This window comes from Nipponia nippon, unplaced genomic scaffold (genome assembly GCF_047370975.1).
Source record: "Nipponia nippon isolate SJK-2023a ecotype South Korea unplaced genomic scaffold, ASM4737097v1 scaffold_19, whole genome shotgun sequence".
Taxonomy (NCBI): domain Eukaryota; kingdom Metazoa; phylum Chordata; class Aves; order Pelecaniformes; family Threskiornithidae; genus Nipponia; species Nipponia nippon.
In genome coordinates, this window is record NW_028262335.1 from 4,887,803 (window position 1) to 4,910,945 (window position 23,143).

The 23,143-nt window shown below is 44.5% G+C and overlaps 1 protein-coding gene across 2 annotated transcripts in view; it reads right to left on the reverse strand.

The window, feature by feature from the left end:
* Positions 1–383: 383 nt before the first annotated feature.
* The window catches only part of SPSB1 (splA/ryanodine receptor domain and SOCS box containing 1), a 39,330-nt gene continuing 16,570 nt past the window's right edge, over positions 384–23,143 (reverse strand). For both annotated transcript variants that reach the window (XM_087755504.1, XM_087755505.1), the window contains exons 2-3: positions 6,197–7,025; positions 384–2,536 (exon numbers count right to left, since the gene is read on the reverse strand). In XM_087755504.1, coding sequence (XP_087611630.1) covers positions 2,409–2,536; positions 6,197–6,890 — 822 coding nt within the window. In that variant the 5' untranslated portion in view covers positions 6,891–7,025 and the 3' untranslated portion in view covers positions 384–2,408. The remainder of the gene's footprint in view (positions 2,537–6,196; positions 7,026–23,143) is intronic.

Consider the following 23,143-nt stretch of genomic DNA (forward strand, 5'->3'; position numbering starts at 1 on the left):
TATTCAATCTACTTGAATCTATTTGAAGAAAAAGGAGTATGGTTAATAAGTCAGTTGTAAACCAAGTTAAATTATGAAACCAAGGCTGCTGTCTCATCACAGATTTTATTCAACTCCATCTGGAATAGCCATTTTCAGGCACTAGTGGCAGCTCTACAAAATCTGAGGTTATCACACCCTGCCACCCTGTACCCATAGTTGCAGCTTGCCCTCCTCCACCTGTACACACCTTTCAGATGCCAGCTTTCAATTGTCATCCTTCCAAGCAGAGAGAAGGCCACAACAGCCCTTGCTTTACCTGTTTGCACTGGCTTCTTGGGGAACAAGCTCACCATTCATGTAGAAACTAGATATAAAGAACTCTGATCATTTCACACAAAAACCAGCATCAAGTAATATTTAATAAAGTTTATTAGGTTACTGAGCATTATCTACAGTCATAAAATAGAAAGTCAGGATTTAAAACTGTACAAAGCATGTACTGGTGAAGTGAGAAGAGATGGAAGCAAGGGAGCACAAAGAGCATTAGAAGTAGGGAGAACACAGCTGCTTCCCTGGAGTTCTGGAAGACACTGGTTCAAGTTGAAGGCAACCAAGTAGGGCTCCATACACACTGAATTTTCGTGTCCCACCCTGTAACAGAAACTAGTACAAACCCCTATGGTAAAAAGAATCACATAATATTAGATTAAAAAAAAGGGGCACATCACACCCCACCCAGTCTTGGCACCAATTCTGTGCTTTAAAAAATATACTATGCAAGTAGTTTATTTTAAAAAAGGTACCCTACAGCAGCTGTTTAAAACATGTTCTTATACATACACCACAAATATATATATTAACATTTTCAACAACTAAACCCATTTGTACCTACACAGAACTGAAGGGATAACTCAAGAGCAAAAAACCAACCACACAAACATTTTTCAAGACAAAGAAATGTGCAAAATAACCCCAGAAAGGCAGCATAGTAACCTGTGGATAGGTCAAGAGAGCAGCTCCTGCTAGTAAAGGAGTGTCATCCTCTTTACTTGGCTACTGAGGTGATAATCTATTTGGGATGTGCTGATTTTGCCTGAATTGCTTGTCCTGTTTATTGCAGTTCTCTCCTGCCCCCTGCTCCCAGCTCTGGAGAGGTTCAGTTTCTTCTTGCTGTACCTGAAGATCACCCCATTGGCCTCTGTTAACGTCTCACAAGTTATATTCTGCAGCAATCACCTTCTGGATTTCTCATCTGGCTGGTGGTACTTTCTGCAGTCACACTGCTGTCCCAGAGAAAGTGGTAGCATCCCACCCCCAAGCAAGAAAGAGAGAACGATTCCTGCTGCATAGTTAAGTGGAGATTATGCCGATGGTCTATGACAGAACAAAGCCTGGTTTGGATTACTTTAAGAAGCTTATTTAAGAAGAGAATTCCCTGGCAGAGCCATTAGAGAAATGCATTAGTATGTTTCTCTAAAGCCTTAACATGGAACAGGCTATACAGAAAGCAGACCTAGGATGGCAGGACTTACAGCCATGTAACAAATCTCAGCTCATACAGCCTGTCTCACCCTATTGCAGGAGAAGTTTTGTCCCCTCCCTGTTCCCACATCAGCAAGGAACCTCTGATCCCAGACTAAAATCTGTGGTTTTAAGTCAAGAAGGCAGCACATGAAGGCTGCTATGACTGCTCAATCAACTGAGTCAAACCCACTGAGAAGGGACAGAACAGACAATGGAGCAGGAGAACTGAGAAAGCAATGGTGATAATCAAGAAAGCAGGATTCACCATCTCTGAAATAACATTAGAACATGGTGAAAAGTCTTGGCAGAGACAGACATCAGCAACATAACCACCTTCTACAAATTAAGAAGTGTCCTGGTGGAAGGGTTCTTGGTTTTGGTGTTTCAGGGTTTGGGGGTGAGGGTTTGGGGGTTTTTTTGGTTTTTAAACTCAGCAATTAATTCTTGGTATTCCAGACTCTTCCCAGCTCTGCTGGCCACCCTGTGCCTTTCCATTCGTAAGACCTGGTCTTAACATTTCTACTCCTAATGCCTTTCCTGCCCCCAAATTATGTTCTTCCCTTTAGCTGGTACAGAAAAATCATTCACTCCTAGGCTCTACAACCCAAAGGATGCAGTATAGCCTTTTCTCAGGAGAAGCAGGGAAGCACAGAGCTTCTGTAGATGTTCCTTTTGTAAGTGTGCTGAGGAAGTGACTTCCAAAGAACAAAACACTCAGTTGTAAAACAAGGATTACTTGAGAGCTTGCCAATAAGGGCACATGGAGACTTAAGCAGTGGCAGGAATACTTTGGCCGAGGCGTTCCAACAGTAGCGATGACACGAGGGTGGAGAACCCATTGCCCAGTCGGTCAGCTCCAATATTTTGCCTTGGTTCCAACTCTCTGTCCTTGAACATGAAGGTCATTGGTAGAGCAGGTAACTCTTGAGGGAGGCTGGCAGTGGCAGTGTAGGGATCTCATTGAGTCTTTCCTTGCCCAGAGCAAGCCTCACAGCTCGCCGACACAAGTCCATCAAAGGCAGTGGTTCAGCTGGTAAAAGAGACACAAGACATTAACATCCCAACCCACAAGTTACACATTCATTTTGCTAGTTCTAAAAATCTCCCAGAAAAGACTGAGCAAGAGAAGTGAATGCCTAGCATGTCTGCAAGACCCAAGCCATTCAGCATTCACCTATCAGCAACTGCAGCTCCTCAAATACACAGGCAGAGCATGATGTTTCTGTAGAGGTTATTTAAGCCGCATGTGTGTGAATGAAAAAATACTAGAATCCCCTAATGGAAGTTCCTCCTCTGCAATACCATTCAAGTCAGAATATATCTTCTAGCTTGTGCCTCTTATTGCAGTATCCAAAAACCTTTGTAAGAGATTCACTGAAGTAAAAGGCTGCAGCAACCAGTTTGATAGCATCATGTGGTATGGGTACCCAGAAAGTAGCATGATTTGTTTTTATATAGTAGGATAACAGCTGCCAACCCCTTCATTTGTACTACATACTTCCCATGAAAGACAAAGCCATCCAAAGCGTCATGTCACTACTTGTATTGTGACATTCTCCATTACAGGATTCCCTCCTGTATCATAAACCTGGGAAAGATACAAGCCTTTGGCTATCATTTTTGTATCCTGTACTTACAAACACCGAACAAGATAATACTAGTTTTTCAGGAATGGCGTATGGGGCCCTTTGATGCTGAAGCGTCATTCACAACATACAGGGGACTAAGGTCAAAGCCAGAGTGAACACATCACAGCTGCACAGGAGGAAGATACAGATTAGTTTCTGACAGCTTCCGTTAAGTCTGTCAAAGCTCACCTTTACAGTTTGCTACTCAAGCCTAAGGGGCTTCTCCTCCCCCAAGAGAGGGCTAACATAAAGACATCCCAAATTAAGCAGATAACTGGACATGCTTTTAATAGCCTGAGGGCTCATCATGCACCATTAGAAAGCTTCCTTTACAGACATCTTGGGCTGACCACAGACACCTAAAAACATCCACAGGAATGGAAAAGTTTGGCTGAGAAGCCACAGTTTTCAGGAACCTTGATAGATGCCAAAGCTGTAGCTTCCACTACTACAAGCCAAATTAATTAAATACAGACATTTTGAACAGCTGAGAGACAGGGAAAACTTAGTTTTTCTGAGCATGGTCGTGTTACTGCATTTTTTACCAGAATTCATTCCATCAATAAGGTGGATACAAGCCCCTTCCTTCCAGGTTCAAAGATAACAGCTAACATTAAAAGCTGAAAGAGTGCTGTCAGTAGCCTCTGATTAGGCCACTCCTAATTCTGCTTTGGAAAAAGTAGAGTCATACTGCTTCATGTAGAAAACACTTCCAATGAGAAGTGGAGAAAGCTAATTTTTATCTAGTTTTTGGCAACATATCTGTGAGAAGGAAAGTTTAAGTGAGAAGAGACTTGGTAACAAAGTCAGGAAATGCACGCCTGAATTGGTCTGTCTCCTCAAGTTAGCAGCCAGAGCTGAACTAATGCCCTACTTCCCCGCTTTCCTTCCCTGCTGTGGATCACAAGCTATTACCTGCTCCAGGGGAAGCTGCAGTAGAATGTTTTTTCTAGCAGTTCTTCAAAGTTCTCTCAGTGCTTCAAGCATTAATTATTCCTGAGGAATCATGCCTCTATATGCACACCTCTCTTACACTGATAGCTGGGTGGAAAGCAAACAGATCTGTCAAGGCAGTGCTGTCGCTTCCCAAGCCCCACCATTTGTCATACATGTTCTGTGCCACAGTAAAACATGGCTGCGCCCAGCCCAAAGTACTGCTGGTCTTGCCTGCTCGTGATTGCTTCAGGATCCGTGCTGCTTCTTCTGCAGGGACGGGTCTCCACAGCTGGACTGCACGTCTCAGCTCTGGCTCTGACACTGCCAGAGAAGCCTATTACTGTCAGCACTCCTTTGGCACTTCCCAATGTAGCTTATTCTTAAACCACTGAGGTACAAATATGCTGTATTCAAAGTCTGTCCCAATTCCTCCTGCTCTGTATGGAGATAGCTGGGACAGAGGTATTGTCTAGCCAGCATCCCAGAGGACAAGGGGCCCTGACCTTCAAAGCCTAGAGACATTAACGTAACAAATACATTCCAGTTTAATGGCCTTAAAAGGAGAGGATCTTCTTCCCACAGAGATTAAGAACAAGAACTTCGTCCTCAGCTAGTTTGCACTGATAACCCAGTCTGACAGGAGATCTCCAGACCAGAAGAGAAAGCACACATACATCTGACCTCCTTCTATTCACAAGCACTACAATCACTGGACAGTGTTGCTATTGAATGCTCAGAAGTGGCTAGAGCCAGACACCTTCTTTCTGTCTGTGCCAAAATAGCGTCCCGTCATTCTTGGCCTTATGCCCACAATTCACTCCTATGCTGAGAGCACATTACAACCAAATCCAATACTAGAGGTGGCCGTTTCCTTGCTAAGTGCAGTTCTGTGCCAACAGCTCCACAGACTTGCTGGCTTTGAGGGAAGCTGCAGATTTTGGCTTTGACCCTTCAGAAAAACCTGGTTACTGGAGCTGCTGCCATTCTCTAAGCTGTTGTGGCAGAATGAGCTAGGTTTCTTTCTTTTGGTGAGAAAGTGCTCTGCCAAGAGCTCTCTATTTGGTTTTGCTGGGTTGAAGCGTATTTCTCAAAGCACTTGTGTGGATTTTGCTGCTGTCCCTTTGCAAGGCTTTCCTGGTTATTCTGACAGCTCAGTTTTTCTGGTGCCCAGCATCAGCTTTTTGTACCTCATGTCACCAGTGCCGGGGGTTGCAATTGCTGGCCCAGCATTAGAACATGTTATAAGGACAAAGAAAAGAGCCCAGTATGTTACAGCCTTTGGGCAGATACTGTTCTGGAATGCAGGGGAAACACTACTCTTTTCATACCAACACTGCCAAGTTTATTTCACTAACAACATAAATCCAGATTTTAATCCGCTTCCTTCACCTCTCTCCTCCACCCTACCCAGAGGACTGAGTCACAGTCTGGCCCAACGGGAACTTCTGACTATGAGAGATAACAGACTTTAGCACATTTGGACAGCCAGAATTATTACTAAGCTTAGCTAGAGATTGATGTCCCTATTAGTAAAAGGCCTGGCATGCAAGTTGGGCTGGCTACAATATCCAGCCCCACGCTAGAAATGTGCACACCCTGCCCTGAAAGAAGCAGAGAAGTGAGCTACTTTTTTGAAAGATGAGACATTCCCATTTCCTTAGATAGGGACAGATGTTCCCACTCTTGCCTGCAAGGGATTTTAGAAGTCCCTTCATTGGATATTCAAGGAAGGTAGTTGTCCCTCCTGTTTCCTGTAAAGGGACACCAGGATTACATTGCCAATAATGCAACTGTCAGAAGGTCATTACTGCTGATACTTTGGTAGCAATATAGAAAGGTTTGTTATCTCTAGATAGACAACTGGCATCACCTTCTCCCACCATACTACCTCCCCAAACCCTGCTTGCTCCCTGCAGTGCCTTGGTAAACAGTACATGTGTACAGCCAGACAAACTTTTTGAATTAGCCATTAAGGATTCAGAGCTGTATCCAGCCATCCTACTGCTGATGTGAAATCCTCACCTCTCTAGCAAAATGAAAACCCTCCCCAGGATGGTCTAGTAAGCCTGCACTTAAGTAGCACACAGATCCGTGCTGCTAGAACAAATACAGGGAGTTATACTCACGGTCCAGTCCATTCAAGTAGCGCATCCGTATTTCACAGTGTCCCCACACTGCGCTTACCACTGGATATAGCTTTTTCCCTTTGAGTCCCCGAAATGCAACACCCATGTATTGCCCATCTACAATGAAGCTCAGTGTCCCGTCATCCATGTCCAGAACCACCAGGAAGGAGTCCGGCACGATGAAAGTTTCATCCGGTTCTAAGAAGGCAGGATAGGTTTTACTTGGCTGGTTCTTGCCATCATGGTACAGTCTGTTGCGCCCAAGGTCCCACCCCCAAGATTCATGGTTATTTCCTACAAGCGTTGTGTAGCCTACTGAATGCAAAGGGGCATCTGCTGTGGCCACCCCTACCACAGCATGCGTGCCTCGCTGCCTCATTGCCCACGTGATCTGCCACACATGCAGTCCTCGTGTATATCCCACTTTGCCTCTGATGGCATCTGTACTCTGAGCCACCGGATGCCGGTGAAATATGAGTTTGTCATCCTCTTTCACAAATACATTCAGCGAGCGATCATCATTGTTCCATGAATGCAATAACTGGACTTCATAAGATACCGGAGGCATGTCCAGTAGCAAGTCCAGACGTGTGGGTTTGCTGTAGTCGAGTCCTTGGAGTTCCTGTTTCAATGGCCGGTATACAGGGTCCCTCATATCCACAGTCTTTATCCCACCTGTGACCTTCTGACCCATTGTGTGTTCTGATTTTGCCTATTTATAGGCTCCCAAGGCAAGCTCATCGATTTACCCGGCTGCTCCTGCTGTCATTCAGCCCTATAGGAAAGGTTGCTAGGAGACCTTGTCAAGATGCACACCAGTCAGTATTGCCTAATGGATGGAAAGAAAAACAAGAGACAAGTTAAACATTAGCACATACAGCCTTGTATGCAACATTTACAGAGCACAGTTTTAATCTGTTTATCCTGACAACTCGTCCTTCCTTTCCACCAGCAAGGAAGGGTAACGCATGCTACTTATGCGGTATACCCTGCATAGCAGAGCTACCATATAGATCAAATAGATAGGTACTAAGTTTCTAATGCCTCCTTCAGAAAGGCACTTGAATTTCTGCTTCTTTGTCTAAGGAAGGTATAGATTCAGCCACCAGAGCTCATCTTCTCTTTACAGTGAATGCACTGCTCCTTATTACTGCATCACTAAACCGTAAGAGATCACATCTGTATTTAGGCTGCCTCCAGCAAACCTTGCTTTTACATCATGATCACCTATATGGTGTCCAGGCTGGAAAATTTCAGAAAAGAGTTTATTCAATGCAGAAGACTCAGAAACCAGTACACAGTAATGCTTGAGACTTAAATTTTTCCTAATTGTCTTCAGTTGGCAGGAGGGCTGAAAAGAGTGTCTTGTATAAGCATAATTTTGCCTGGTCTCCCAGCCCTAGTTCATACCACAAGGTGAGGCTGAACAAGACATCCCAGTAAAAACCCAGGCTGCCCACTGGTGTTCACTGCTCCAGCTCCTTCCAACCACCATGGAGAATTTCTCCTCCTGCCAAAGCCATCTCTACAGCTATCCACAATGGAGCCAAACCACACAAGGCTTTTAATACTCACAAAAAGAGTCCAAACAGCTTCAGTCAATTTCTCAAAGACAGACCTGAGTTCACAATTGCATTGTCTTTGGATCCTGTAGTAACATGCTACAGCTGACTCGTAGCGAGGGATTGGTTTATATGGATAACTGCTCTGCAAAGCTTTTGTCTGAGCTGTCCCTAGCAGGAAAGAGTGGCATTACCAAATAAACTTCTCCCTCTGCTGCTCTAGAGAGGTTGGAACCACCCTGCAGAATGCAAAACATTCCTAAGTATAGCTTCCACTATAAGGAAAAGAAAGCAGGCTGCACTTCAGGAGGGATGTATTTGTGTTCTAGCTCAAGAAGAGGACCACAGTAAGACTGGCAAGTAGAACAGGCACTACAAACAGGCCTAGTACCCACAATGGTTTTCCAGGGTCCAGACCAGCTTATTCATGCAACACACCAGATCAGCACTTTGTGTTCTGCTAGCAGGTACTCCAGTGCTTCCTTTGCAGTGCTCCCAGATCTGTCAGACATTAGATGAAGACAACTAAACTCCAGCCTTCCTTTTTTGGCTGACAGTTGTAAATTAAAGTTCTTGGGGAACCTTTAGGATGTAGGCATCCCCTAGAGCAAAGGCTACATACTGCAAAGGCACACACAAGTATTGCTTGTTGTTATCCAGCCATAAATAATTTTCTTCCCTCAGCACAAACAGTTCCAAAAGAGAAAAAGCGTTGAACACAAACTATCTCCCCATAGAAATGATCAAACAAGGTAGGAGCCAGGCAATAAAAATGAAAGCTTCTCCATCTGGAGAGCTACAAACCTTCCACAGATCAGCTGACAAAGCAACTCACAGCCATAGATACAGGTTTGAGGAAGTAATTCTCTTCAACCCCACTAAAGCTTTGCTAAGTACCTTGGAGGCCTGACTGCAAGTCCAAAACAGCAGACAAAACCTGCTGCGTCCAGCCGTGGGGGACACCCATGCCAGCAGCTATTGGTACTATTGGCCCCACTGAATTACCCTAGTCAAGAGAGCAGATAAACCTGCTGTATGGTTTGTCTCAAATGAGCGGCTTCAGTTGGAGCGGCTTTTCTTCTCCAAGAGGGAAAAATCCACAGCTTCAGACACAGAGTCCAGGGGGAGGAGCAAGAGTCTTCTCACAGTTTAGCAGTTTTCCTTCCAAATTTAAGGGAAACTTCTAAAAAGTTTAAGCCAGCTTGGCTAGAGATACTAGCTCACTTTGCATACCTCTCCTCCAGCACTGCATCCACCGAAGTGTCTCTGCTCTCACTCAGCAACACAAACAACCCTCTGTAAGACGGCTGCCAAACTGGGGGCAGCTATTAGGAGATTTAGAAGTGGGAGGGGAGCGAACTAGCTTTCTAAGAAAAAAAAGTGTTATTTTAACATTTCCTGAAGTGAGGCAATCATGCAGGGCTCCTGCCAGCTACAGTCACAACACTTACTCACAACCAAGGACCTCATCTGGCATAGAAAAATAGAGCATGAATCAGATCTGGTTTAAAAATAAGGTTACTGGACATAAGCAGCAAGGCTTCAGCTAGAAGGTGACAGGGAACATTCATGTATGCTCTGGGTTTGGGATTGATTTACCAGCTTCCCTACAGGTTTTTACTACTCGTCCAGGGTATGCCATTGGAACAGTGAGCTCAAATCTTGTAGTTCTTAAGTAAAAAGAGACAAGACTACTTTTGCTTTCCTTCCCTCCTTTTTTTCAAGTATAGAAAGGAAAATGCCTGAGGTTCTTTAGAAATCGCATCCCAACGTACATTACTAGGCAGCAGGATAGCCATTTCAAACTATTCAGGGACCTCAGATGTATGGCACTGACAGACAGAAGATGGTTTGTTAAATAACCGCCATTTAAATAAATTCCAATTACATTATCAGCTGGTAAGATAACTGAGACATCCTGCAAGTTAAATAAGCACCATCCACATCACAATAAATCCTGAATTACGTGAGCCAGCTGGTCAACAGCTGAAAATAAGCTAGTAACAGCAAAACCAACTGAGGGATGGCACAGTCACTGGGTGCCAGTTTATCACCCTCTCCCAACACATAATTTAGTTGTTCTGCCCCACAGCTCAGGTGCTTGGGCCCAAGTGTTTCCACGACACAGAGGCACTCCCAGCCTCTAAGGGCACAGGCTCCCTTGCTCTGTAAGCCTAAGGAACAACAATATCTCAACCCAAGGGATCCCAAGAACAAGCTGATACAGACATGAGCTGAGCTGCTGGTGTACAAGTTCAAGTACACTGCTGTAACTGTCTTCCAGAGACTTTGTTGCAACATTGCAATGAACCCTACAAACCCACTTAGTAAGTTGCTTGATCTACTTTTTCAACTCAGCACATGCATTGCATGCAGTTATTCAAGGGTTTACCAGCAGTTCCTCCCAATCACCCCACTGTCCCATCTTTAAGCCCTCATGCCTGTGTGTACTCAAGTTCTCGGTTTTATACCTCCAAGCTGACACCAACTCTGTTATGAAGAGATTTGTGGAGTCACTCTAACACATGTCTTCCCTTCCCTGGGAAAGGCACGTTAATGCTGACCAGAAGCAATACTTTTTAAAAAGTTTCAGTGTAAGTCATTTGCTCAGGCTGGGATAAAGACCATCAGGCTGCTGAGACAGAACTGAATCATGTGGTGTTCTACAGAAAGTACCAGATGAACTACCTGGCATTCCCAAGGCCTATGGCATATGGACAAAGGCTGTCAACAAGGCACTGGCTAAAGCACACTTGGAAGTCTACAGGCAAATTCAGCTGTTGGAACTTTGATTAGGATAAAGGAACAAAACATTGGCAGAAGGAGGAGAGGCAGAGATTTCCTGAGAGCTGTACAGTACATGTGAGAACACTGCATAGGAAGCAAGAACCAAAACAAAGCAGACTGCCAGACTGCGGGAGTATTGGTGCAGACTGCTTTGAAGCACAAAATGCTCAAGGGAAGTAAGAGAATATAATTCCGTGCTCTTCATGAGCAAAACAATGCCTCGTTCATTATGACTTTTTGCCTTTTGCCAACATAAGCTTCATCATATTTCTCTCAAGGCTGCTGCACCAGAAACAGAATCACCACAGTGAAAGACAACAGGGACTTCTGAAGCACATGGGATAGGGTACCATCTCACTGCCTGCTCCAAAGAGAAAGAAGCCTTTCCTGAACACAAGCACCACTCGTCACTTGCATTAGTTATGTCTCTTTTCCCAGGCAGACTGTTAGCACTAGATGAAGGACAATGGCCAGAATAAAGAAGAGAAAGCAGGAAAGCCAGAAAAAAGATTAGGAAAAAAGGGGTCTATTAGAGTGAGAGCAGGTCAGATACTGAGCACAATATGCCAAGATTTAAGTGCAACATGGCTCCTTATTAGGGCAAGGCAATGATTCCTGCTCAGAGCTGGCTCCACTGTGCCTGGCGCTAGCCTGGTCTAGAACTGCAGAGTGGCACCTTGCCCTACAGTCAGGAAGCACAATTATGCCCTCATTTTTTTTAAAAGGAAAAGCCTCTTCATGCACAAGACAATACAAGCACTTTCCCTCAGCAGGACAGATACAGAAAAGCTTACCCTCTTAAATTAATGGATTAATGCCCTAGGCAGCTTGATATGAGACACAGCCAGCCATAAATGACAAGATATGCTAGGGAATTACCTACTTCAAAACCTTTGAACTGTTACAGGCTTAAGTAGAAATGTAAGCACTGAAAGTGCTTTTATCTATCATATCAACAGCTCAGGCTTACTGCAATTCTGCTCTGCTTTATAAACATAAGCTCATCCCCATGATGCTCTGTTCTACTCCCATGCTATTTTCAGTTTTATTGTTAACCTTCTAGGCTTAAAAGCTTTGGAACAAAGTTATAAGCGTGCCTCAGAGAAAAATGTTCACTGCTATTTTTGGTGAGAATTAGATCTCCCCTCAGTTTAGCTGTTCAGAGCAAGTAGGCAATTTGCCATACTAGAAAGATATGCCAGGTTTCAAAACAACTGCTTGCTGCAAATAGATCAAGGCAGGAGACAGCAAAGACATTTTAGTGGAATGTGTCAAAGTCCCTGCTGCCTAATGGGGAGAACACAGCTCTGCAAAGAAAAGAATGTATATGGCGGAGCAGAGGTGGTGTCCAACTTCTGTTTAGACATTGACATGAACCAGGCAAAATAAATGCCTACCACAGACCTCTCCAACTGAGGCAGTCATCTTCATTTATTCACCAAAATGCTGTGTATAACAGAGCAGAGCCATACCCTGTGCTATTTACCCCCTTCAGCTGGCAGTGAACCTCAAAATGCAGCCAAGAACCCAGCTAGGCAGATGTCATGCAGGTAGCAGTCTCAGCTATCCACAGCAGAATATTTTGTCCCCCAGTATGAATGAAACAACTAAGTCTTGACTTCAATTACTTCCCTAGTGTCCCCCAAAACTTAGAGGAACACCTTGCAAAAAATGAGACTAAACAGTGCCCTTTAAACAATTCATACAGCTAGATTGAAAAAAAAAAGTCATCCACGTTCAAAACAAGGCTCCTTATTGCTCCCAGACAATTCACCTCATTCCTACCTATGGTGGCATTCACACCCATTCACCTCATCTGAACACACACTAGAAATGCAATCCAAGATATCAGTACAGTGAACTTAAGCCAAAGAATACTCACCCAAGATGCCCTCATTGTTTTATCTGAAGCCAAAAGGCTGTTCCCATGCAAGGTTTATCACACAGTGGGAGGTTATTTCAGGTAGCTACATCTCAAAGTAACATAGGAATTTTAACAGGCTGCTGTGCAGATTTCACCTCCATTTGGAAGCAACTTGCACAGCAGCAAGAGCCCTCAAAGTCCCCAGCCAACATCTGCACACAAGGCAAAGTGTTAGTACTAGCCATTCAGGAGTCACTGTCACTGGTGGTTCCATTAACCAACCCAGCTCCTGAGCTGCCAAAGTGCTGCCAGAGGCTTAGTATAGCATCAGTGGTTCACAACTGAAAAATCCAGAGTATAAAGAGTTCTAGAAGCATCCTCTCCAAAACAAGGGGAAGCAAAGAAAAAAAACCAACTTACTGGAGGATGCCTGCAGTTGTTTAAGCACCTGTGAGGCACTCAGCCACTGAAAACATCTGTTTTCTTGAGGTTGAATACTGGCAAACCGTTCTCCTTCAGTTACAAACTTTACCAGAAGGAAGGACCAGAAACACTTCAGACAATTACAAAAAGTTTGATAACTTCAGCTCAGAAAACCCATGGCTCCTCATAGGTCCTCCCTTGCTCTGCAGCTCAACACCTATAGGACAGCTGTCTGGAACATCAATTACAAGAATACATGAAGGCTTTGAAATTCCTTGATTCCTGATCCAGTTTTACTTTAAGTCTATTTCTTTAAGTCAGTTTCCTGTAGCTCCATGTCCCCCCCTCAACATTTATTGGGTGTAATTCTACAGATAAGAAGCCAAACCTTTAAACACCCAGCATACTCTGGGTGCTTTACAGACAATGAATCAGAGCCCTACCCTGAAGATTTCCAGCCTGGAAAATACCTCAGGAGAAGGAAAGAAAATATATATATTCTGCACATGGTCATTTACTTGCTTACAGCTTTGGAACTAATAAACTTGGTACTAATAAATGAGACTAAAAACCCACTGTAGTTTTGCTCAGATTTCAATGATTTTACTAGAAAAACATTAAGTAAACTCGGTCCATTTTCTTGGGCTGAATGTTCGTCCCACAAGCCAGCAGACAGAGGAGCTACACTGCTCCTAGTTTGCTGACTAACCTGCCGGCAGCAGCTTACCTGGGGTCACCTTTCACATCCTTCAGGTATGTGCACAACTGGTATGTCAGAGAGCCCCCACAGAGACCCTTCACAGTGCTAGCCCTTCTTTAAGGTGATTTCTAGAAGCTGCTTTAACACCAGAGGTTTTCCCCTTCCTCCCTTGGTGGGGCTGAGAAGAACAGATCCCTTGATGACATAGACCTTCTGTAAAACCAAGCTAAAAGCCAAGACGGATCAGCAATGCTACAAAACATCCTAACTAGAGTGGAGAGACAAGAACTCACGTGCCTCAAATACCATTCAAACTTTAGCCCCAAAGAACCAGGACACTCAATTTCCCCTGGCATCAATTCTTAGCATCAAAAAATATACCAGCTTACTTGCACTATGTATTTCTGCCCACTGCAGAAACTGGTCACAGGGAGGCTGTGCACTGATGCAATCGCTTCACCAGCATTCTGGCTTCAGCACCCTTCCCACCCCACTAAATACTGATCAAACCCTGGGAAAAAAAGGCAAGCTCACCTAATGCTGTTGAAGAAGTTTTCCAGTGCTGTGTTAGCAGACACCAGGCAGCTACAGAACAGATGACAGGAACAACTGCACTAACAACATGGTTAGAGCTAGTTTCAGAGTGTTGCAATTTTGCTTGTATCAGGGCTGGGCAGGCAACCCTTATTGCATCGCATTGGTTTTGGCAGCACTGTTGGCTTCACTGCTATCTTGCTCCGCACAGAGAAGGTTGCCACAGGGGCAACTTCCTCAGCCCCACCTACTGAAGAGCAGAATCAGTTTGGCTCAGCAGGTTTAGCTGTTGGCAGGGCTGAGTGGCCTCCACAGAAAGTGAAACTGCAGTCACCCTGAGATCACAGGAGGTTGGGCAAGAAAGAATTGAGAAAGATGGCACATGTCCCAGCAAACAGGAAAATCCTCCAGCAGAGTAAGAGGCCCCTGACAAGTAACTGTGCTCAAGATACTCTAGGGATGGGGAGAACAAGACACTATTTGGCAACACTTGATTTACCTAGATTACAAAGTTAACAAGCTGCCTTGCTAAGCAAACAGCCTTATTCATCTACTAAGCAGACACCAATAGCTCTGCTTTTCTGTACATGAGGCAGCTAGCATAAGCATGCCCACCCTGAGATGCACCAAAAGAGGCTTCTGTCCAAGGAAGCCAAGAGCATGTCATTGCACAATGCTGCAAGGACTTGTAATCACTAAGAATCAGCTTGTCTGTATGAACACAGCACTTCACCGTTCCTCTCCTTGGGATGATGCAGACAGTTTCTGCAGAAGTTTCCTAGCTATTTTTGCAGTGTTGAAAGGCAGCATGCCCTCTTACACCATGTATGGAGTGTCTGGTTCTCCAAAGCAAAGCACCAAAGTTACTCAGAGCACCACATCTGAGTAAACTAAAACCTGAAGAACAACAATCACCCATCCTCAACTAAGCCACTTACTAGACACCAACTTCAGCAAGTTTCCACTGTCCACCTACCCAACCAGTTCCTGTTAACTGCAGTGCTGCATAGTCAGCAGAAAATACTACTAAGCAACAGAAGAGAGGTTACTTTGCAAAGTATTTGTAATGATGGAAACAACTCAAACAAAAGGAGTTCCACAAGTTCCTGCCAGAGGTCTCTCCTACAAAAGGATAGTTACAAATGGCAATTTTGGTTGCAGAGAAACTAAGATATTTCTTTCAATGAAAAAGTGAACTGAGGCTGGTGTTCCTCATAGAGGAAGTTTAGTGGATGTTTCAGAAAGGCCATTAGACTCTTTACAACCCTGTATAAGGTGGCTCCCAGGTACCTTATGAATGCCAACTGCATGTTAAAGACCAGGCACAATGTTTTCTCAAGGCTATTTAAAATAGCTTCTCAGAGGCAGGTTCCAGCCATTCACCTGCTCTGGCAATGCCATCTTTAGTGGGCATCAAGTCTTAAAATGGTCAAATATTTGGATTTAAGTTCTCCTTCTCACTCAAACCACGTGCTTAAAGTGACAGACTCTCTTCCCTAAAAAGCCTTCAGAACCACAGTGGAACACATTCTTCCACAGCCTCTCCCATTTCTGACTAACATGTACTCACAGGCACAGCATTAAGATCAGCATGCCATACTGGCATAATGGCTCTGTCCACCGGCACAATCCATGACCTCTCATCCCTCCTACATGCCTGAGCATGCTTTGTAGTTTATTGCAGAAAGCATTGTTTCATAACAGAGATGCTGGGCTGGAGACTTTCCTTCCTTAAAGGACAAATGGTAGTAAAGCATCTCATCAGGACCTCTGCTTCCTTGCCTCCCTCAAGAAGCAGAGGAAGCCAGCCTGAGTGCTAGTAATCCGAAAAGCTGATCCCAGCTTCTTTATGGATGCAGAAGACTCAGTCACTGCAAGCCGTTACATTCTTGGCATGAGGCACTGTTAGTCCATCTTCCTATGGTCAGTCTACTTAGACCAGTACTCTAAAACAATTCTTTACCTTTTCCAAAACTACCTTGAGGACGCTTTGTCCTCAGTATTCTGAGGACAGCAGCATCAGAAAGGAATGTAGGTTAAACAGTTACTACTGCTGGCTTCAGACATCTGCATTACCAACAGCACGGTTTCTCCTTATCCCCTTGTCTGACGTGTCCATTTCCTTTCCACCCTTACTCACGGTCTGTGGCCACAGCAAAAACTGTGTTCAAGTGGGGACAATGAGACTCTGGCTAGAAATAATTCATTTATTGGTAGTGTAACATACAGATATTAAAGAGTTAGGCAATTTGCTCTGGTTTCCCAGCATGCTAGTTGTACAACAAATTTACCCTGAATGCATATCCCTAACATTGCAGAACATCACCAGACAGGCATGCAAGTGTCTGTACTGCAAAGTAAGCAGCATTATATGGCATAAGGAGGGTTGCTAAGTTGACCATGGAGCCTTAGAGAAGCCATGGTAAAGTATGCACAGTGAGTAGGAGCTGACTGAACAGGCCAGCAAGCCGGCACCTAAAGCTCTTCCCCCATAAGGCAGGATGGAGCCCTGAGTTTACCATCCTACATTGAACTGACAGCTCTGCATCTTAGCTAAGCACTGAGAAATTTAGCCAGAGTCCCTTCCCATGTCCCACGTCTGCAGCTGCAGCACTGACCTTCCTTACACCTCTCCCCTTTGCTCCTCTCTAACTTCCTGCTGGTCTAGAATATTTGTTTGTAGCCAACTGGTGAAATGCTATTTTCCAGAAGCAACTTTAAACTCTGTATTCTAGCAAGTATTTGCAGGCAGCTGTTACAAACCGAGGAGACGGTCTTGATGAACTTGGGTTCCAGGTAGAATTCAGCATCTCAATCATGCTTGGTGCCACAAAACAGATTGTCACATGCTCAGATGACAGTCAGCTCAGCTAGCAGCCTAACCATTTGCCTGTGGCTCTCAAGTTCGCAATACATACAAATGAATTGCAGACATCACTTGTTTTCAATGCAGAAGTTGTAGACAGGCTATAGTGGGGACATACTGCTGATGAAGATCAGATGTGGCAAGTTCAGTTTTGAGCCATAGATCTGCACTCCAGATCATGTCTTTTGGAGGAAACAGCAAAACAGCTGTGGTTTGGCATTTAGGCCTGAGCTGAGACAGCACCTGCACATGGTGTTACAGGAGCAGGAAGATCCACACAGTTCCCTTCTTCCTGTGAGTAAGCATAGGGAGATGTGACAGCAGGGGCACAAAGCAACGCAGCCACTGCAGACAGAGAGCCTGGAGAAAAATTAGTAAGTCATTGCAATTACTATGCCCTTACGTACAGTCCTATTCCCACTCAGAGTTCTTTGTGCACAGTCATCAGCACAGCCATTCTGGAGTGCAGGCTGTTTACAGCCGATGCAGTGGATTGAGCAGCTTATGGGAGGCTATAGCACTCCAGCTGCAACATGTTCCACCAGCATAGCAGGTTCTCTGCGTGCTTCAGCATGCGGATACCCATTCAGAGAACACAGCAGCACCAGATCAAATGTCTTCCAGACCAGGCAAGACATACTTCCCCACACACCAGGTTCTCATTTCACTGGTCACATTTGGTAAAGTCATTTTTTTAGCTCCTGGTACCATTTCCAGGCTAGATCCAGACAAGTGATGCTTTTCCTCATTGCTTGTGTCAAGAACCCATTTTCTGGGGATAGAGTTTGCTTGTATTGAAATGAAGATTGTTTGATACAACTAGGGAAGGCTGCTCCCAGGTTGCTTCAGTGCAGTCTTTGCCTTAAGAAAAAGGCACCAGTGTCTCAGAAGAGCTTATTCCAAGGAAAAAAAAAAACTAGGCTGGCATAGATACACCAACTGCAGAAGTCACCTGCAAAAGACAGTCTTTTCACAGTTCCGATTTCTTTATGTGCACTGAAGAGATGGCTCTATGATCTGCTTGCAGACTAAGTACTATGGGAAATCAGTCACATAGGTAGCAGGAAGAAAGATCACATGCAACCTTTTTTCACCTTATCCAGAGGTTCACCTTTCTTATACCTTTGTAGCTGTCCAGCCACCTTCAATTGATTTTTCCTTATGTTATTGAGACTTTGCATGTAAACAAGCACTGTTTCCAGAGGAAGCCTCACATCCCTGTAAGGTTGAAATTTGTGCTTGGCACATTGCAAACAAAAAAACCCCAGATTTATAAACAAGCTACACCTGAAAGACTAGCTTGTAGGACTGAACTACCAAGTACACTGTCTAACAGCACTTGTCTTACAACTTCCCTGTCCTTCAGCAGCCAACTCCATGCTGCTTTTCTACTCCCACATATTCTTAAAATTAAAGAACAGCCCAGTTTTTAAAAATTCTTCTATAACCAAGGATTATACTGAGGCTTCTGTTCAGATACCATATAGTATTGCCCTTAGATAAGAACTCTTTCAGAGAATGGGACTGTCATTTTATCTGTACAAGGAGCTTAGCAACTCCAAGACAGCCAAGTGCTAGTGCAGCCAGCATGGAAGTGTCTCAGATGAGCTTATCTTCAGGACCTGTAGGTTAGATGGCTACTCAGGAGGAAGTCCCAGGGTCTTCCAGGGCTCTTAGTCCATCGTCACAAAAACAAGAGAAGACCAAGCATTTAGAAAGTCTACCTTTGAACCATGCCTTAAAACCTAAATTGCAAAGTTACCAATGTTGTGGTTTAACTCCAGTCAGCAACTAAGCACCACACAGCCGCTTGCTCACCCTCCCTCCCACAGTGGCATGAGGGAGAGAATAAGCAAAAAAAGTAAAACCCACTGGTTGAGATAAAGACAGTTTAATAGGACAGCAGAGGAAGGAAAAACATGGTAAAAGAATGTACAAACCAAGTGATGCACAATGCAACTGCTCACCACCCACTGACTGATGCCCAGCCTGTCCCCAAGCAGCAATCACTGCCCCCTGGCCAACTTCCCCCAGTTTATATACTGGGCATGACTTCATATGGTATGGAATAGCCCTTTGGCCAGTTGGGGTCCACTGTCTTGGCTGTGTTCCCTCCCAGCTTCTTGTGCACCTGGCAGAGCAGGGGAAGCTGAAGAGTCCTTGACCAGTATAAACACTACCTAGCAACAAACTAAAACATCAGTGTGTTATCAGCATTATTCTCATACTAAATCCAAAACACAGCACTATGCCAGCTACTAGGATGAAAATTAACTCTATCGCAGCCGAAACCAGGACAATCAACAAAAGGATGGTCCAAGTAGTGTCAGGAAAATGAACAGGAACAACGAAGGACTGAAGAGGTACCTGCCCTGACAAAGCTAAACTACAACACTGGTCCACTTTAGTTTCCCATTCAAAAGTATTTCAAACACAGCACCTAGGTTGGTCAGCTACTCAGAAGCTTCTGTTGAAGACTCATCTAGAAGGTGGGGAGAAGCAGTGGAAGCAGGACAGTCTGCCCTTTCACTGTAGTTATTGGCTGGACCAGAGGATGACCATCAGGTCAGACCTCGTTCTGGTGCAATGAAAACCACAGTCCAACAGCCTAGTAGTTACTGTTTTCCTCCAGCCCTTCCCATCCCACTCCCTCACACTGCTGTACCCATGCAAGCATTTGTGCAATCACACTGAAGACTGAATTGGGGAACCAATCCAGGATGATATTGTTCCCCAAGCAAGCTGTTTCACTGCCTTGTGCTACAGACATTTGCCCCAGCTCACAAGAGGAACAGAAGCAAGCAGCAATTATTTTGACAGCCACGACCCTCCAGAAGCCATTCAATAGGCAGAGTAGTAAACTTCAGCACTGACGTTTGAAAAACAAAGTCAGCACCTGGCCAAGTTGCCACGCCTGCCTGATGTTTCTCCTTCCTTCCCTCCAGCACTGGAGCTGTAACATCCCAAGACAGGCTGCATTTAGAAAGGCATTTCCTCCACAATTAAGCCACCATAAGTTTTAAATAGTAGATGTTCATATTCAGAGCTATTTGCATTAAAGAAGCCCACATAATCCATAATAAGCCACCCTCTTGCACAAGAACTCCCTGCTTTTAGTTATTTCCCCACTTACTAATTTGCAGCCTACACAGCTCACTGTCCATCCCTCATGTCCATTTAAGTATCTTGGTTCATTAGTTTTGTCTGATGATCAGTAGATGGCCAGGGGATCAGTGGGTGGAAAGAATGAAGCTTGATATGTCTACCTCTGTCCTGAGTTTCCATTCCCGTATCAAAAGCACTTTTTTTGCTATGACTGCAAGACTGGGCAACAAAACAAGCCATCAGGGCAAAGGCTTTGGTAACAAAGCACTGCTTTTGCCTTGAAACAGTTAACAATTAATCACTGTGGTTTAATGCTAGCAGCAGCTGCATTCAAAGAAATCCATGTTGAAGTTCTCAGCAGTCACCTACCAAAACTCCCCTTCTGTCTCCTTCCTAGATGACAGCAGGGCAGAGCAGACACACTTGTACAGCTGCATCTTGTGCTATCCTCTCCTAGGTCCTGGGAGGTCAGCCTCCTATTTTAGCTATCCTTTGCCTAGAAGCAAATTTTTAGAAAGCCTCTCTCATATGCCACGTGTTTGAAGGAATGGGAGAAACAACACGGTTGGGCTTGTCATAGGCTAACGAGTACAACTATGGTATCCCAACTGCTGGAAATCCTAGTTTAGAAGTTCTGTTTTTTTCCAGGATAGATGCTGTGGGCAGAATAAGGCAATGCACAACACCTCCATAAACACTGAGAGCCCAGAGTTGAATGAAGTCACCAGTACACACCAAGGACTAATACCTGCATGAGAACAGGAACTGAGCCCTTACTGTATTAGAGTCACGTAGATTTGGGTATTACAGACCTGAAAAGCAGCATTTTCTCAACTAGATGGCTTGAAAATATAATGTACACAGCAGACTGCTAGGATTTCAATCCCTGCTCCTAAAAGCAATACAGGATACTCTGCCAGGAGACATGTAGAATCCAGCAGGATTCCTTCTCTCAGGAAAACCATTTGCAGTTTGAGCTATTTTAATATTAAGGTTGCCCAGCTACTGCCGCCTCCTTCCTCTTTTCATTTAAAGAGGACACAAGCACTGCTAACAGTAAAGCAAAAATCCCCACAACAGAGCAGCTGCCAAGCACCAGATTACTCAGCCTGTTGCCCTCAAATAGGTTTATTGTGTCTGAAGCTTCAGTACATATATCTACATCAAATACATCTATGCCAAAGGGGAAGTTGTGCAAGTGTCTGGTACCGCTCATCAGCACTACACAAAAAGCATAGTTGAAATCTGGGCCACGTACTAGAAAAATAATTCTTGGTCCATCACAACAGTGTCTCTCTGCTCCCTCCAAGCAGAGCATTAGATCCTTACGGCACCAAACAGAATACTGTTCTCTGCAAAAGAGGACAGAGCAGCATATGTGGTCACAGCAAAATCAGGGCTTTGTGGTGCAGAACTGAAGTTATGTTCCATTCCTGCTTCATTGCCACTCAGCTTGGGAAGCTTCAGCACAGCACTTCCTTGGATCTGCACTTCCCCCATTTAGATGGGCAGCAATACCACTACCAACCTACTATGTAGAGTAGGGGAAAACACTTTTCGTACGAGTGGAAGGTCAATGGAAGCATTGCACACTTCGTTGTTGCATCGCAGGGAGATACTTGGGGCAAAAGGTGAACAACAGGACCACAGAGGATGCCCCGCAAACTGCCTGCTACTGAGGAGGAAATTCTAAGGCCCAGCACACTTGACACCCAGCAGGACAGTATTCAGTTCCTCCTCACAAAAAGCTGTTTTCTCCCTGACATTTAAGGAAGCAAAAGTTAGCTTTCCTTTCTCCTCCCGTTTTACAATTTATTTCTACTTGCATCCTCAGCAACTCAGTTGGCATCCTCTTCCTCACATTCAACCATCATGCTCCACTCCCAAGTTCACCCCTTGCATCCTCCCATTACAGTCTGCATTTAGTCACTGTGTTGTCCTCTACTGTCACAGCAATCCCACCACAGCCAGGAGGATGGATGTACAAAGGCTCCCATCCAACTATGCATGCTTGCTGCTGTTTTTCAGGGAGGAAATACACAAGCCCCTCAGGCAGGAGCTCATGAGTTTCCTGACTAAGTCTTTTCCACCTGATCAGATACTACAACAATCAAATCATGAGACATAAGAAAATTCATTCTATAACCCTGGAGCTTAATGCAGTTAAGAACCTCTGCATAGCTACTGTGTCTTTCTACATGTGACCAGTGCTATACCATAACCCAATCTATGTAGAGCTTTAAGTAGAAGAAAGGGCAGAGAAGGATGCAGTATAACAAGCACAACTTCTCCCCAAGCTCTTTCCTTCCACCAACTCAAGAACTGCTGCTAGCAGTACCTTGTCACCAGCAGCCTGCCTCCGCCTGTACAGTAGGTTTCCTTCCACTCTTTCACAACCAGGTCAAGCGATTAATTTAATTGTGCTCCTTTGACTTATCATGATAGTCATGTCCCTCTTTAGAGAAGGGCTGATATCACACAGTCAAACAAAGGGCCAAGCCTAGAAGCACTGCAGTCTGGTAACTGTTGTTTTACATCTTGTCTTATTGAACATCTTGGGAAGAAGAACACCTTCCAAAGCTACATTTGACTGACCTTCATTACACCTTGCAAGTCAGATCTATCCTCCTGTGGACTTAAGGGATATAAACTTTTTCCTACAATACTGAGCAGAAAGCTAGTTTGCCTTGTTAATCATTCCCCCACGTCCCAAACACTTTTTAAGGACACAATTCATGATGCTGCTCCTTCCCATAAATCCAGAAAGCAGAGGGAAGCTGCTCGGTCAGTGTACTGTCTGCTTTCTTAAAACTTAGTCCTTCACTGCACCCTGAGAAAGGATCCATCAGTTTCATCTCTCCTACCACATTCTTCCAGCATCCCAGAAGGGACAAACAACTAACAAGAGCTAGCTCCATTGTCCAGCCCACAGCACTGCAACAAGTCTTCAAAGCCTTCAGAGGCACAGCGTTGTACCAGGTACTGTCAATTGCTATGACAAAATAAACCCCTATATGACAACTGTAGAAAACTTCCTGACATACGGATGGGCTCAGAGGAAGAAGATAAAGCAAGCTTATGTGGCTGCTTTGAGAGCCTAGAAACA